The 17,984-nt window shown below is 40.1% G+C and overlaps 1 protein-coding gene across 1 annotated transcript; it reads left to right on the top strand.

Moving 5' to 3' along the window:
• The first annotated feature begins 539 nt into the window (after positions 1 to 539).
• Positions 540 to 7,149, top strand: LOC108256843 (olfactory receptor 52N5-like). Its single transcript, XM_053675218.1, has 4 exons — positions 540 to 606; positions 6,299 to 6,400; positions 6,686 to 6,913; positions 7,028 to 7,149. The coding sequence occupies exons 1-4, from the start codon at positions 540 to 542 to the stop codon at positions 7,147 to 7,149; spliced, it is 519 nt and encodes a 172-aa protein (XP_053531193.1).
• The last annotated feature ends 10,835 nt before the right edge of the window (positions 7,150 to 17,984 follow it).

Raw genomic sequence — 17,984 nt, 5'->3', positions numbered from 1 at the left:
TCTTGCCTTACCCTGCCTTGGAGACCTGCTTTTACTTAGCATGATCAATCCTTTTTTCCTGTGTCATTCTACTTTATTACATATATTTATTTATGGACTTTAATGTTGTGAATTCTTTATATTTCTGGATTTCTTAAGTTAATAGTGATGTCTGGTGAAATTTTCATGTGAATAGCTGTCACATAACTGAATGTAATGGAGGTTAGGATGGATGCAAATGCAGATAAGAGTTTTATTAAAGAGAGGCAGGCAGAAAAATCCAAAACATGAGACAATAGCATGGTCAAAAAACAGGCAATAGATCAGATGTATACTGAGCTTGGTTTGCTGTGTCATCTCATGCATGAGCATAATTTAGTTGTCCATGTCAGCTGACTCAGTGTGAACATGTTTTGGGAGGCCGTCTTGTGGATCTCGGGAGGAACATGGCTTGGGAAGCTGTCTCGTTGACCTCTAGCAGGAACTTGACTTTATGCTGGAGCTCTGGAGATGAGACAACCTCATGGGTCTCGTGCTGAAGCTCTGAGGAGGAGGTCGACATGCTGACCTCAAACTGGGGCTCTGGAGCTGAGGTCGCCACATTGACCTCAGACGAGTGTTCAGCTGGTGAGACCACCTCATTGGACCTGTTTGAAGTTGGCCCCCAACCCAATGCAAAACTTCGGCAAAATAGTCTCAATTGTTTGGGCTCCGTTTGTGCTGGTTTATGCCGTAAATATTTTTGTTTGTGCTGCTTCGGTTTTGGAGATATAAAAAAATATTTATAGTTCATTCTGGGGTCACTCAGCCCCCCCACATGCTCCAAATTCACCCCAACTAGTCTCATTTGTTTTTGCTCCGTTTGTGCTGTTTATGGCACTAAAAGTTTTGTTTGTGCTGCTTCAGTTTTTAAAATATTAGACATTAAATGATAGGTGATGACATCACCAGGCCCCCCTACTCCAAATTCACCTCAAATAGTCTCGTTTGTTTGTGCTGGTTTGTGCGTATGTTAGTGCATATGTTAAACAGGTTTGTTAGTTATCAGATGAGCATTTACAGCTGATGAATGAATTTACATGAAGTTGTGCATTATGGCCCAGTCTAAAATCCAACCATGACATAAAAGGCAATGCAAGTTTATTTATATAGCACATTTTATAGACAAGACAATTCAAGTTGCTTTACAAATGATTTTTTTAAACAATTGAATTAAATAGAAATCATAAAAGTAATTACAAATACAAAACTTAAATGTATTAAATAAAGATACAACCCCATAGGTTCTATCTACACTACATCTCTGGGGCAGGTGATTGAGTCTCGTGGCTTCTCATACCATTGCTATGCTGATACCCTAACCCTTCCAGCCTGACGATCCATCTGTCTCTGTACGAATCTCTGCTTGCCTGTCGGACATCTCGGTCTGGATGAGGGAACACCACCTTAAGCTCAACCTGGCAAAATCTGAGCTTCTCATCATCCCAGCCTTTCCCTCAATCAACCACAACCTCACTGTACAGCTCGGCTCAACCACACTCAAACCAACCAGGACAGCCAGGAACCTTGGGCGATTCATTGATGACAACTTGACCTTTACAGGCCACACCTCAACAACTGCACGGTCCTATAGGTTCATCCTGTACAACATCAAGAAAATCCAACCCTACCTTACCAAACAAGCTACAAAACTACTAATCCAGGCTCTTGTTATCTCACAACTGGACTACTGCAACTCACTACTCTCGTGTCTCCTGGCCAGCTCCATCAAACCCCTTCAAATAATTCAGAATGCAGCAGCACGCCTCGTCTTCAACCAGCCCAAGAGAACCCATGTCACACCCCTCTTCATCTCCCTCCACTGGCTTCCTGTAGCTGCCTGCATGAAATTCAAGGCCCTGATGCTCACCTTCAATACCTTGTCTGGAACAGCACCCTCCTACCTCAACTCTGTCCTGAAGGCTTACTTTCCCTCTTGCAATCTGCGATCAATCAATGACCAACGCTTAGTAGTACCCACTCAGCGTGGCTCAAGGTCCCTTTCAAGAACATTCAAACTAACTGTTCCTCGGTGGTGGAATGAACTTACAACCTCAGTCTGGACTGTAGAATCTGTCACCAGCTTCAAAAAACAACTAAAGATCCACCTCTTTCATGAACATCGAACCAACCCATAAAAAAAAAAAAAATTACTCTGGCACTTACACCTCTAGTCTGTGCGTTTGCTTCTTCTGGAACTCAATTAAAGTTATTGTATGGTAGCACTACTTGTATTGTTCTCTGCTTGATATATCGTTTTGGTTGTATTTTCTAATTTGTAAGTCGCTTTGGATAAAAGCGTCTGCTAAATGAATAAATGTAAATAAAATGTGTAAAGTGCATTATGATAAATAAGTAAAAAAATACACACACACACACACACACACACACACACACACACACACACATATATTATACACACACACACACACACACACACACACAGTGCCCTCCATGAATATTGACACCCTTGGTAAATATGAGCAAAGAAGGCTGTGAAAAATTGTCTTTATTGTTTGACCTTTTGACCTTTTGTTAAAAAAATTCACAAAAATACTCTGCTCTCATGGATATCAAACAGTTGCAAAATAACACAGGTTTATCAAAAAATCTCAACAGTTATTGGCACCCTTTTAGCCAATACTGTGTGCTAGCTCCCTTTGCCAAGATAACAGCTCTGAGTCTTCTCTTATAATGCCTTATGAGTTTCGAGAATACATGGGAAGGAATCTGAGACCATTCCTCCATACAGAATCTCTCCAGATCCTTCAAATTTCGAGGTCCATGCTGGTGCACTCTCCTCTTCAGTTCACCCCACAGGTTTTCTATGGATTCAGGTCAAGGGACTGGGATGGCCATGGCAGGACCTTGATTTTGTGGTCAGTAAACCATTTTTGTGTTGCTTTTGATGTACGTTTTGGATCATTGTCCTACTGGAAGATCCAACCATGGCCCATTTGAAGCTTTCTGGCAGAGGCAGTCAGGTTTTCATTTAATATCTGTTGTCATTTGATAGAGTCCATGATGCCATGTATCCTAACAAAATGTCCAGGTCCTCTGGCAGAAAAACAGCCCCAAAACATTAAAGATCCACTACCATATTTAACCGTGGGAATGAGATACTTTTCCATATGGCTACCTCTCTGTGTGCTCCAAAACCACCTCTGGTGTTTATTACCCAAAAGCTCTATTTTGGTTTCATCAGACCATAGAACCCAAACCCATTTGAAGTTTCAGTAGTGTTTGGCAAACTGAAGACGCTTGAGTTTGTTTATGGCTGAGAGTAGGGGCTTTTTTTTAAACCTTCCAAACTAGGTGACTTCGGATTGTAGTTTTGGAGACTTTCTGCCTCCAAGACACAAATAACTTCTGCAATTTTCTAGTTGTGATCCTTGGAGATTTTTGGCAACTTGAAACATCCTCTTCACAGTGCGTTGACACAATATAGACACACGTCCAAATCCAGGTTGATTCATAACATTTTCAGTTGACTGGAACTTCTTTATTATTGCCCTGATGGTGTGAATGGGCATTTTAATGCTTGTGCTATTTTCTTATAGACACTTCCCATTTTGTGAAGCTCAACAACCTTTTGTTGCACATCACAGCTATATTCCTTGGTCTTACCCATTGTTTGGAATGACTAAGCGAATTTGGCCTATGTGTTACCTCATATTTATACCCCTGTGAAACAGGAAGTCAGGGTTGAACAATTTCCTGTTCCTAGTCACCCAGGTGTACTATTTTTTTTTTTAAATACCAGTGGGTATGTACTTCAAATATATTTTTCTCATATGAATTCATAGGTGTGTCAATAATTGTTGCACATCTGTATTTAACAAATATATATTTTTATAAACTTGTGTTGTGTTGCACTTGTTTGATATCCATGAGAGCAGAGTATGTAAAAAAATATTATTAAACAAAAGACATGCAGTTTATCTTTCTTCCACTTTCGCTGCATTTTCCTGCACACTTGGCTATGAGCATGGGTACAGTCATTAAGCCACGGCTGAAGAGTATCTTTCTTTTTAACTCTCCTGGACTTGAGAAGAGTGATAGTGTCTAAGGTAAGAGAACAAGTATTATTAAAAACTTCAACCAGCTCCACAGTGTCATTATTAAAAGCATCAATAAAATCTTTGTGGCGGAAGCCGTACAGAAGGCTGATGAAGCAGCATCTAAGGCAGGACAGAAACACGAGGACTGGAGTTTGGAATGACCCGGCTTGCACATACTTAACATACACAACACATAGCCATGGAATACTGTGGCTTGTAATAGGAAGCTATTCAAGACAGTTTGACATTACATTTCAAAAATCTATTTTAAGTTAATTAAAATTAGACACTGTCACAAAATTATCTATTTTAATATGAATCCCATCATAGACTCAGCATAACCCCCTAGATTGATGTGTTGATTAACAGTGGCAGCCTCACTAAACATATTCGAGTCCATCCATTCAAAACAGTCCTGAAGTCCTTATCTGCTTCACAGATGATGCTTCTAGTTAGCAAAGGTCTGTATGTTGGAATTAGCATAACAGATAGATTGAGCTGTGGCTCAGATGGTAGAGTGGGTTGTCCACTAATCGTAGGGTTGGTGGTTCAATTCCCGGCCCACATGATTCCACATGCTGAATTGTCCTTGGGCAAGCCACTGAACCCCATGTTGCTCCCGATGGCAAGTTTGCACCTTGCATAGCAGCTCTGCTACCATTGGTGTGTGTGTGTGAATGGGTGAATGAGACACAGTGTAAAGTGCATTGGAGAAAAGTGCTATATATGTGCAGACCATCGAGGCCTGTGTATTATGTTTTTGTAAAATCCCCAGTTCGCAAAGAGTTTTGGGTTCCAAGACCAGTATATTGCTGAATAGGCTACTGCACAAGTTTCATACACGAAGTTTGAGCAAAGTAATACGATTATAGACTAGTCTTGTATTTGATTGTGTCGGAGTAAACAATATATTTAACACATTGTTATTGAGAGCTGAAGTAGCCACTGCCATACAGGAAGCCATAACAAAAAAAATTACAGAATTTTGTAAAACCATACCATTTTCAAATGGCACTTCAACAAATTCAATGGCGAGCATGCCAAAATGGACATTACATCTCGATAATGCTTTAGCATTTATTTTGTCATAGCTATCATGACTTGAGGGTGCCTGCTTCGTTTTGGAACAGTGCCCCTAGTGGTGATGAGATATGAAAAAACACATTTTTGGTTACAACCTTTGAAAAATTTGTCATAAAATCATTAAATTGGTATCATTAGGTTCAGGGGGGCAATACCGAGTCCAACGATATGAAAAAGTACTTTGGCGACCATTTTGGATGTCGGCCATTTTTAATTTAGCCTTAAAATGCTGTATTTTATGAAAGATTTGGCGTATCATTACGAAACTTGGTATGTGTCTTTGGCACGATACTCTGAAGGTCAATGCAACCTTGGTCAAAAATTGTAATGCTATTTATAAAAATGCTAATAGCTTCTGGACATCTGATTCAGAATTTTAATAAACTATACCATTTTCGAATGGTGCTTCAACAAATTTGAAGAATGTTCAAAACTGAACTTGACGCTATATCTCTGCAACACTTTGAGTGAAATTTGGTAGGTGTCATCATCATTAGGCCCTGAGGTCACCTGCAGAGATTTGGCACACTGCCCCCTACTGGTCAGGAGAAAGCCAAAAAAGCCACTGGAACATTTTCCTGCATGTCAACCATCATGTCTAGATCCTACCTGAGCGGTGTTAGAACCGCACCACATAGTGGACAAAATTTCTAAGAAGTAGCTATTTTTAGCTATATTTAAAATATTTTTTTTTAATCACTGACAGTTTACTTTTTCTAGCTCCTCATACACTGTTCATTGGACTCTAACCAAAAACATGTCACAAAGCTTCTTTTGCTGCTCATGGTACCCATAATTAGCTTGACCCTGGTATTGCTGCTTGTAGATATAGTTATTATTGTTATTATTATTATTATTATTATTAATAATAGTAGTAGTACTAGTAGTAGTCAGGAAAGAGAGTGGGACTTTTATGCAAGTTACTGGCAGAAAGTCACTAAGGAATATGTGGCCAGACGAGATAGTATAAATATGTACTGAACGTTTTCTCACCACAGTTGTAAAATTTCTTCATCAAACCTATGATGGATTTTGTTTGTAATTGATGGATTTTACTAATCTTACATATTTAACACTTAATGGACATGTGGATTTACAGACTTACAGATATTTTTATTTCTTAATTACTCTCACAGTGTACATATCAATCATTGTATTTAATACTGCTGTAATTTTTGTCATATTCATGAACAAACGTCTCCATGAGCCTATGTACATTTTCATTGCTGCTTTGCTTTGTAATGCTCTCTTTGGAACGACTGCTCTTTATCCTAAACTGCTCATGGATTTACTTTCTGAAAAACAAGTCAGTTCTTACCACGGCTGTTTATTTCAGGCTTTTTGTGTTTATACATATGCTGCATCAGAATTCATGCTGCTATCAGCTATGGCCTATGACCGATATGTGTCTATCTGTAAACCTTTACATTATTCAAATATGATAAAAATGTCCACTGTCAGAAAGCTCATATGTTTTTCATGGTTTTTACCTTGTTGTGCAATTGGTATAGGATACATACTAGTATCCCAGCTTCCATTGTGTAAATTTAAAATGAATAGAATATACTGTGATGGTTACTCAATTGTCAAATTAAGTTGTACAGGAACATCTGTTATTAACCTTTTTGGACTTGCTATTTTCAGCATTGCTATATTTCCTCCAGTGATCTTCATAATCTACTCATACACGAGGATACTTGCTGTGTGTTTAAAGAATTCGAAAGATTTCAGAAGAAAAGCTCTGCAGACCTGTTTACCACATCTGATCATTTTCATAAATTTTTCTGTTAACATGTGTTTTGAAATGATAAATAACAGACTAGAATCAAATCAAATTCCCCACATTATTGCCATAATCCTGTCAGTTGAATATTTATTAATTCCTTCTTTATTCAATCCCATAATATATGGATTAAAACTGCAGGAGATTTTGAAAAGCATCAAGAGGCTGATTTCATGGAAGAAGAGAGCTGAGATTTATTTTTAGGTGTAGATTGTTTTGCTTTGAAATATTATTATTATTATTATTATTATTATTATTATTATTATTATTATTAGTGGCAGTTTTCAGAATTTAATGAAGCAAAATTTCTGTATTACATGTTTGCAATAATATTACATTCATTACCAATAAGGCTTACTAAACATAAAGGCCAGAAAAAGTGAAATAGTACTTATTTAGACTTTAATGCTGAAATTAAAAATAAATAAACAAATAAAGTCCAGAATGTTATTTTGTATGTAAAATTCTATTCTTAACGTGAACCTCATCAGGACTGCATATCACAAAGTCAGATGTTATAAAATACAGTGTGATTTTAATTGGCTGAAATAGCAATGATTTTGTAATAATAAACTTTTGTGATTTTGTGAAATTTCTATAATGAGAACAGATTTCACATTTGCCATATTAGTTCATGGACAGATTGTGTGTTAACATTACTAGTACAATTAAAAGCTATTTTTATGCCACACTAAGGAAATTACATAGAATCTGACAACATTATTTTAATTAAAAAAATGACATTAGTTAATGGGCATTAAATGTTACAACTGAAGACTTATCAAAATACATTTCATTTGTTATTGTCTTAAAATATTTACTATTGTAGGGTGAAATAAAACGGGAGGTGCATTTTGTTTTTGTTTTTAAATGTATTTCATTTTATTTCAATATCAATGTGGATTCCATTGTTCAGTTTACATACATAAAGTTTTCCACACATGTACTTTGCAAAAAAAAAACACAACTTATGAGTATGTAAAGCATTGTTATAAAGCAAAGATGTGTTTTGTTGTATATGAAAAACACAATAAATAAACAAGAGGGAGACCTAGTATGAGTAATATGTAATCTTATTGAGAATTCACTGGGCTGGAGGACTGTATGAACAGATGTTCACCTAAGACACAACACACAGATAAGCAAGGCGCAGGGAGATAACAATACATGTATTTGATTAGTGCGGAAGGCCTCAGAGCGTAGGTGGAGTACGTCTGCACGCAGGCAGAAGGTCAACTAAGAGACACACACACACACACACATAGAGGCCTATGCAGCCACACACACACACACACACACACAAAAGGAATGCAGAATATTATAAGGACTGCAAGGATATTATAAGGATATTATAAGGTATAGAGTAAAGTAAAGGGGGTAAACTGTGTGAGTGTTATAAACAGAAAATAGTAGAACAAAATATGAAAGAAACCACATTAGAAAGCAGGAATGTAGAACAAATATGAAAGAAACTTACTCATAAGTGTGTGAAGGTGTGAAGAATCCTCTGCTCACGATAGACCAGTCAGGACTGACATTGACACAGGTTATTTTTTAAGGATGAAATGTGACGGGCCCATTATACGGGTATTGGAGCTGGGCTACCACCTGCTAGATAACTGTACATGGGAATGGCTAGAGCCGCAAAATAACTGGCTATGGGAACAGCGGACACCGTGAGACCAAGGTCTCTCCAAAATGTTGAGTCGTGTACATATTGGTATTATGGAAAGGCTCTTTCTAAAACCTAATGGTGTTATGGGAAGGCTCTTTGGGTGTAGAAAACTGTATAAATAAGGGAGCTTCAGATCCGGGTGTCAGATCATTTTTAAGACTCTCAACAGTGTGGATCGCGTGTGGTGGAACGGAACAATAAAACTTGGGCCTTGCTTTTCCTCACTCTCTGGTTCCGTGTGGTACTTTACTCTGCACCCGGGCAATTGGTTGAAAGTATACTTGATTTTGTAAGTAACTTATAATAGTAATTGTGTAGTGGTCAGAATTTTAGCCCACAGTTTACACACACAGAAAATCTACTATAGGCTACTATATGGGAAGCACCCTCGCATGTGACCAGCATCTAATACTTGTGTAACATCGTGCCTATTTATAGGCCTGCCCCGATCAGGTGATGTGGCAATTAAGTGCATTGTGTGATATAAAAACGGCATGTCAGCCGTTTGTGTAATGCTCACAAAAAGACTCTTCATTTCCTCTCTATCTTTTCAAAACAAAAAAATCTCTTTACTTTTCTGTCCCTTTGAAAAAGTGAGAGAGAGAAAAGTGAGTGCATGAGAATACAGGAAGTGTGTTATGCCTTGCTCCTGTTTCATCACAGGGGAGGATGGTCACACTTTCTTTGTGTCTAGGGATGGCCCTTGAGAGGTCTGTGCGCACTGTGAACGCCTTACAATTAGGCAGCTCCACTCCCGCCTCACTCTGTTCTCAGCTGAAGGGAGATGGGTTTCAGAGCCTCGCGGATCTGGGCCAGCTGCTGCCAATGCAGCCAGCCGGTTCAGGTCCTGGGGATCACATAGGGATCTGGAAGAGGAGCCGGAGTAGAGCGCTGCTCTATCTCTTGCTCTGTCTTCCACATCCGGCTCTCTGCCTGATTTTGAAGCTCGCGTTGCGACTCCTCCTTCGCTTTGGAAAGCCAAAAAAAACCCAAAAATTCCTCTCTGACTCCGAGGAGCCAGCAGAGTGTGCCAAAGACTGAGAGCAGCTCACAAGCATATAAAGAGCTGCTTGAAGTGATTACTAAGGCTGGATGAGCTTTTTTCTCACCAGTAAAAATGAATCTCCCTCACACTGCAGAAAACTCCCCTTTTTTCCCCCAGAAGTGCATGACAAAATATCCCAATTCTGGGGAAGTCCATACATAAGCCGTATTTATAACCCCACAAGATTATTTGGCCATCATGGGGAATGAGCAGCATGGCTATTTAGCTATGCCTATGGTGGAGGAGGCACTTGCGGGCTACCTCCCTCCATATACGCCTCAGGGCATCGAGGCTGATTCCACTGTGTGTGCTGTTGCAGGGTGGTCTACACTGCACACATACATTTGGTATTACAGTTTGGTGCTATGGGCCAGCTCATATATGGTTCTCTGAGATAATATCTCTGTGACCGTGTCCCATCAAGACAGCTTCTTGTTTGCCTTTTTGGCACTGATTATCATTCTTAAATAAGGCCTACTAGCAGGCTGCGACTGTCATCTCCCAGTCCCCCTAGCTATCCATGGGGGGAATTTGGCCACCACTCTCACCTTCTGTGGCTCCCTCACATCTATTCTGGCCCGAGCGCCACTCTGCATTGCATAAGAGATAGTTGGAACAAATTTCCCATGTGGGGCTGGGGAACTTCTCAGAATGCCTGTTTGATGGTAGTGTAAACCCGGTCTAGTGTGTTTTCACCCCTTGTTACAAAGTTCACGTGTTGGTAATAATGTGGTAAGACTGTCTTCAGGTTCGCCTAATTAATGTCACCAGCACTGATGTAAACACAGTCCAGATTAGCATTTTGCATCGCGCTGACAGACTGATACAATACAGAAAGTGTGTCTTTTGTGTTTGCAATGGGGGGAATATATACAGCCGTGATGCTAATAGCTGTGATTTTCCTTGGCAAGTAGTGTGGTTGACATTTTACAGTCAGAAACTCTATATCTTCCGAGCAGAAGCTTGAGATGATTTTAGTGTTTTTGCACTGGTTGTTATTTGTGAAAATACATACACCCCCTCCCCGAGATTTACCGCTGAGAGCATGGCTCCTGTCCGCATGGTCTGTTGTTAACCCATCCAGATGAATAGTGTTCTCAGGAGCAGTGGGTTTTACCCATTTTTCGGTAAAGATAAAGGCACAACAGTCGTTGGGTAGTTAAATCCAGTCTCAAATAGTCCATTTTGCTTTCCAGGGATCAGACGTTAGACAGCAGAACAGATGGAAGTGCTGGTCTGAAAGGGTTAGCTTATAGCCTGCCTGAATATTGCGTTTCCGTGGTCTCTCACACTGCTTATGTTGCTCCCTGTGTCAGACAGTGATAGTAGGAGAGTCCGTTGATGTAGAGGCCTGTGTATCATGCCTGTGTAGAATCCCAAGTTCGCAAAGTGTTTTGGGGTCCAAGACCAGTATATTGCTGGATAGGCTACTGCATAAGTTTGATACATGAAGTTTGAGCAAAGTAATATGATTGTAGACTAGTCTCGTATTTGACTAAGTCAGAGTAAAGAATATACAGTATCTCACAAACGTGAGCACACCTCTCACATTTTTGTAAATATTTGATTATATCTTTTAATGTGACAACACTGAAGAAATGACACTTTGCTACAATGTAAAGTTGTGAGTGTACAGCTTGTATCACAGTGTAACTTTGCTGTCCCCGCAAAATGTCTCAACACACAGCCATTAATTTCTAAACTGCTGGCAACAAAAGTGAGTACACCCCTAAGTGAAAATGTCCAAATTGGGCCCAAATTGTCAATATTTTGTGTGGCCACCATTATTTTCCCGCACTGCTCTAATCCTCTTGGGCATGGAGTTCACCAGAGCTTCACAGGTTGCCAGTGGAGTCTTCCTCTACTCCTCCATGACGACATCATGGATGTCGACTCCACCTTCCATTTGAGGATGCCCCACAGATGCTCAATAGGGTTTAGATCTGGAGACATGCCAGTCCATCACCTTCACCCTCCGCTTCTTTAGCAAGGCAGTGGTTGTCTTGGAGGTGTGTTTTGGGTCGTTATCATGCGGGAATACTGCATATTGATCATGCTCTGCTTGAGTATGTCACAGTTCATGTTGGCATTCATGGTACCTTCAATGAACTGTAGCTCCCCAGTGCAAGCAGCACTCATACAGCACCAGACCATGACACTCCCACCACCATGCTTGACTGTAGGCAACACACACTTGTCTTTGTACTCCTCACCTGGTTGCCGCCACACACGCTTGACACCATCTGAACCAAATAAGTTTATCTTGGTCTCATCAGACCACAGGACATGGTTCCGGTAGTCCATGTCTTTAGTCTGCTTGTCTTCAGCAAACTCTTTGTGGGCTTTCTTGTGCATCATCTTTAGAAAAGGCTTCCTTCTGGGATGACAGCCATGCATTTTGATGATTTTGCAGTTTGATGCAGTGTGCGGCGTATGGTCTGAGCACTGACAGGCTGACCCCTCACCCCTTCAACCGCTGCAGCAATGCTGGCAGCACTCATACGTCTATTTCCCAAAGACAACCTCTGGATACGACGCTGAGCATGTGCACTCAACTTCTTTGGATGACCATGGCGAGGCCTGTTCTGAGTGGAACCTGTCCTGTTAAACCACTGTATGGTCTTGGCCACCATGCTGCAGCTCAGAGTCAGGGTCTTGGCAATCTTCTTACAGCCTAGGCCATCTTTATGTAGAGCAACAATTCTTTTTTTCAGATCCTCAGAGAGTTCTTTGCCACGAGGTGCCATGTTGAACTTCCAGTGACCAGTATGAGGGAGTGTGAGAGCTATGACACCAAATTTAACACACCTGCTCCCCATTCATATGTGAGACCTTGTAACACTAACAAGTCACATGACACCGGGGAGGGAAAATGGCTAATTGGGCCCAATTTTTTTACTTAGCAGTGTACTCATTTTTGTTGCCAGCGGTTTAGACATTAATGGCTGTCTGTTGAGTTATTTTGAGGGGACAGCAAATTTACACTGTTACACAAGCTGTACACTCACTACTTTACATTGTAGCAAAAAGTCATTTCTTCAGTGTTGTCACATGAAAATATATAATCAAATATTTACAAACATGTGAAGGGTGTACTCACTTTTGTGAGGTACTGTATGTAACAGTACATACAGAGAGCTGGAGTAGCCACTGCAATACAGGAAGCCATAAAAAAAAAAATCACAGAATTTTGATAAACGAATGGCAACAAATTCGATGGAGAGCATGCCAAAATGGACATGAGGTTATATCTCCATAACGCTTTAGCGTATGCATACCAAACTTTTTTTGTCATAGTCATCATGACTCGAGGGTGCCTGCTCAGTTTCGGAACAGTGCCCCTAGTGGTCACAAGATATGAAAAACACATTTTTGCGCATAATCTCTGAAGAATTTGTCATGAAATAATCAAATTAGTCTCATTAGTTTCAAGGGTCATACTGAGTACAATGATATGAAAAATTACTATGTCGGCAATTTTTTAATTTAGTCATAAAAGGCTGTATTTTATGTTAGACTTATCATTTTATATCAGCGTATCATTACAAAACTTGGTATGTGTCTTTGGCATGATGCTCTGAAGGGACTCAATAAGTTTTGGGACATCGCCACTTCGGTCAAAAATTATAATGCTATTTATAAAAAATCTAATAGCTTTTGATTGCTTTTGCCTACTGTTGTGAGACTGGTCTTGATAGATTCTGTGGTTCATGCCGAGAACAATGATACCAATTATTTCATGGTCGAGCAAACTTCCTGTCCTGTATTTTTAAATGTTTTGGAGGCCTACTTTTTCAAATCCTCCGAGACCCTTTGTCTGATTTACGCGTAAATTTGCCTGCATTATCTAGAGGCACTCATGACAAAAAGTTATTCATAAAATTTTAATAAACTATACCGTTTTTGAGTGGTGCCTCAACAAATTTGAAAAATGTTCAAAACTGAACTTGAGGCTGTATCTCCACAGCACTTTGAGGGAAACTTGGTAGGTGTCATCATCATTAGGCCCTGAGGTTACCTGCAGAGATTTGGCACACTGCCCCCTACTGGTCAGGAGAAAGCCAAAAAAGCCACTGGAACGTTTTCCTGCATGACAACCATCATGTCCAGATGCTACCAGTGTGGTGTTAGAGCAGCACCACATACTGGACAAAATTTCTAAAAAGTAGCTGTTTTTAGCTATTTTTTAAATAAATGTGTTTTTAGTTTTTTTGTTTTTTAATCACTGACAGTTTACTGACTAACAGCAGTGATCACCTCAGATTCTTGTTCTTGACTGACAGGAGTGGAACCTAGGAGTATCTGGCAACCTGAAGTGTCACTGAGGAAGCAGCACCCTTCGAGCTAACACCATTACATAAATTTCTTCTAATCTCTATACTTTAAAATTATTTACCTTACGTTATACAAATATAACTGACACTACTTTAGATAAAACAATCGTAACGTTTTTTTTTTTTACAATCATCCGCGACCAGCTTGTAGCCCGTAGCCCGCTAGCATCACCTACCGCTAGCCTTGTTTACGTTTCACATTTCTCACTTACCGCTGTTCTGTTTAAAAAAAAAAAACAGATATGTCTGCTGTCTCTCCGGTTTTGAGTGCAGATGAGGACTCGCTTGAGCTTCACATGGTGCGACTGGAACTGGAGGATGTGGAGAAGCAGATCCGCGGCCTACTCGACAAGCAGGCCCAGCTGCTGGAGCGACAAACTGCGCTGGAAACATCTTGTGCCTCTGCCCACATATCCAAGGTAAGCACACAGCGTGGTATTTCCACTCCCAGCCCCTCTACGCTGTGTGTTTCTCTGTGCAGGGACCGTGCACCTAGGACTTTCCCAGCCGTGGTCTCCGTCACACCGGCGCCAACACACCTCGGGCCTTGGGTGAACCAGCGGCGGAAGGCGCGGACTGGACCCTCTCCACCTCTGGTGTTCGAGATTCCAACCAGGAACCGCTTCGCCCCTCTCTGCCAGACCAGACCCGACCCAACACTGTGAACGTCGGGGACTCCATTGTGCGGAATGTCCGTGTAGCCTCATCTAAACGTAAGGTGCGCACACACTGTTTTTCTGGTGCTTGTGTCCTTGATGTCGCTGTGCAGGTATCCGGGATCCTGAAGAAGGACGAGCGCATTGGAGCGGTTGTGCTGCACGCGGGAACGAACGACACCAGGCTGCGGCAAACGGAGGTTCTGAAGAGGGACTTCTCCAGCCTGATCGAGACGGTACGAGGCAGATCACCCACCGCGAAGATCATCGTCTCTGGACCTCTTCCCACATACAGACGTGGAGCAGAAAAGTTCAGTAGACTTCTAGCATTAAATGATTGGTTAGTCTCTTGGTGTAATGAGCAGAATCTGGTGTTTGTCAATAACTGGAATCTGTTCTGGGAGCGTCCTAGGTTGTTTCGTCCTGATGGCCTGCACCCCAACAGCCTTGGAGCGGAACTGCTTTCAGACAACATTTCCAAGGCGCTACACTCCAAGTGACTGCCTACCATAAGTATATCTTCCAATAATAACAACATTCAGTATAATCAATGTTCAATGAAAAATCCGGCAACGTTCCCTGAGCTATACAAATATATAGACAATCACGGAAAGTCTATCTTCGTAACCTAATTAACATAAAATTAAATCATATTGAATGCACAGCCAGCACTTTTGATCTGAGGCTAGGACTATTAAACATTAGATCTCTTGCGTCTAAGGCTCTTATTGTTAACGACATCATTACTGATCAGGAATGTAATTTAATGTGTTTAACAGAAACTTGGATTAAACCAAACGAGTACATAGCATTAAATGAAGCCAGTCCTCCTGGATACAGTTATGTATATCAGCCTCGTTCAACTGGTAGAGGAGGAGGTGTTGGACTCATCCATAGTAAAAATCTAGTCGTCACACAAAAACCTAATCATCAATTTAATTCTTTTGAAATTCTTTATACCAGTATAAGTTATGTAGCCACAAAAAATAAGTCAATTCCTCTAATTATTATTTACAGACCCCCAGGGCCATATACTGAATTTCTTAGTGAATTTGCAGACTTTGTCTCAAACCTGGTTGTGTCTGTAGATAAAGCATTAATCGTCGGAGACTTAAATATTCATTTTGATAACCTGGAAGACCCTCTAAGATTAGCAGTTGTGTCCATATTAGATTCAGTAGGGATTAATCAGAACGTAATCGGACCTACTCATAATGGTGGTCACACTCTTGAACTCATACTAACATACGGACTAAGTATAGAAAATATCATTTTTCCGCAGTCTGAAGTTGTCTCAGACTTATCTCGTTCATAATACGTATTGATCATAATATTTCCACCTCGTCTCGCTACCACGTAAAACGTACCTACACATCAGCTACTGCACTGAGCTTCATAAATAACCTCGCAGAAACATCAATTAGGTTTGGATCACCGTCAGATCACATAGAACTCGATCAGGCGACTGAAAGCTTGGAGTCAACACTTCGCTACACGCTAGATAGAGTGGCTCCACTCAAAAGGAAAATAATTAGAGAAAAAAAATTAGCACCCTGGTATAACGATCAAACGCGAACCTTAAAACAGACAACTCGACAGTTAGAACGTAAATGACATCAAACCAAACTGGTGATATTTCAAACAGCATGGAAGAAGAGCCTACTGAAATATAGGAAATCTCTTGGTGATGCTAGAAAAATCTATTTCTCCACCTTAATAGGAGACAACAAAAACAATTCTAGATTCCTTTTCAATACAGTAGCAGAATTAACTAGGAATAAAACCACTACAGAGAGAAACACTCAATCATTACATAGCAGTGAAGATTTCATGAAATTTTTCATTGATAAGGTTGAAAATATTAGACGTGAAATACAGGCCATTAAATTTAAACCGGACAGTACTGTAACAAATCCATTACATGACAATGTAGCAATATCAGATCAATGTTTTTAGTGTTTTGCTCCGCTTAGAGAGACCGAACTAGCCACATTAATCTCTTCAGCCAATTCATCAACTTGCATACTAGATCCCATACCTACATGTTTCTTTAAACAGATTTGTCCAGGAGTAATTGAACCACTTCTAAATATAATCAATTCTTCCCTAAGCACTGGCTGTGTACCTAAATCACTTAAATTAGCAGTTATTAAACCCTTGATTAAAAAACCTGATCTTGACCCGTCTTAATTGTCCAGCTATAGACCAATATCAAATCTCCCCTTCATCTCTAAGATTTTAGAAAAGGTTGTAGCAAAGCATTTATGCTCGTACTTAGATAGGAACAACATTCATGAAATGTATCAGTCAGGATTTAGACCTCATCATAGCACAGAGACAGCGTTAGTTAAAGTAGTAAATGACCTTCTACTGATTTACGATCAGGGTTGTGTCTCGCTGCTTGTGTTACTCAACCTTAGTGCAGCTTTTGATACTATAGATCACACTATTCTACTTAGAAAATGTTGTTGGTATTAAGGGAATAGTCCTCTCCTGGCTCAGGTCTTATCTGACTGATCGTTATCAGTTCGTAGATGTAAATGGTGATTTCTCCATGCGTACTGAGGTTACTTTTGGAGTTCCACAGGGTTCTGTTTTAGGCCCACTGCTCTCTACTTTATATATGCTACCCCTAGGCCAAATTATTCGTAAACATGGAATTAGCTTCCACTGTTATGCTGATGATACACAGTTGTATGTTTCAGCGAAGCCAGAGGACAGACAGAAGCTTAGTAAAGTTGAAGATTGTGTAAAGGACATTAGACATTGGATGTTAATTAACTTCCTTCTACTTAATTCTGATAAAACAGAAATACTTTTATTAGGCCCACGTGTAGCTAGAAGTAATCTTTCTGATCACATGGTTACTCTGGATGGTCTTTCTGTTTCATCATGTACAGCAGTTAAAGACATTGGAGTGATTATAGACTCCAGCCTATCATTTGATGCTCATGTAGATAATATTACTAGGATAGCTTTCTTTCATCTCAGAAATATTTCTAAAATAAGAAACATATTGTCACTACATGATGCGGAAATACTAGTTCATGCATTCGTCACCTCTAGATTAGATTACTGTAATGCCTTACTGTCTGGATGTTCCAGTAGGAATATAAATAAGCTCCAGTTAGTCCAGAATGCAGCTGCTAGAGTCCTAACTAGAACCAGAAGATATGACCATATGACACCGATATTATCAATACTGCATTGGCTCCCAGTAAAATCTCCCATTAACTATAAAATACTTTTATTAACCTATAAAGCACTAAATGGTCTCGCGCCACAATATCTAAGCAACCTTTTGGTTTTATATGATCCGCCATGCCTAC

Source organism: Ictalurus punctatus, chromosome 24, assembly GCF_001660625.3.
Source record: "Ictalurus punctatus breed USDA103 chromosome 24, Coco_2.0, whole genome shotgun sequence".
Classification (NCBI taxonomy): domain Eukaryota; kingdom Metazoa; phylum Chordata; class Actinopteri; order Siluriformes; family Ictaluridae; genus Ictalurus; species Ictalurus punctatus.
The sequence above is the reverse complement of the archived record's forward strand: the minus strand, read 5'-3'. Positions and strand labels throughout refer to the sequence as shown.

Excerpts from the sequence above, each read along its gene's own strand:
- LOC108256843 (XM_053675218.1), top strand. The coding sequence starts at position 540 with ATGCTGACCTCAAACTGGGGCTCTGGAGCTGAGGTCGCCACATTGACC. Across the intron at positions 6,401-6,685 it reads TTTCATTGCTGCTTTGCTTT|TATCCCAGCTTCCATTGTGT; the intron begins GTAATGCTCTCT and ends GATACATACTAG. Across the intron at positions 6,914-7,027 it reads AAGAAAAGCTCTGCAGACCT|TTGAATATTTATTAATTCCT; the intron begins GTTTACCACATC and ends TAATCCTGTCAG.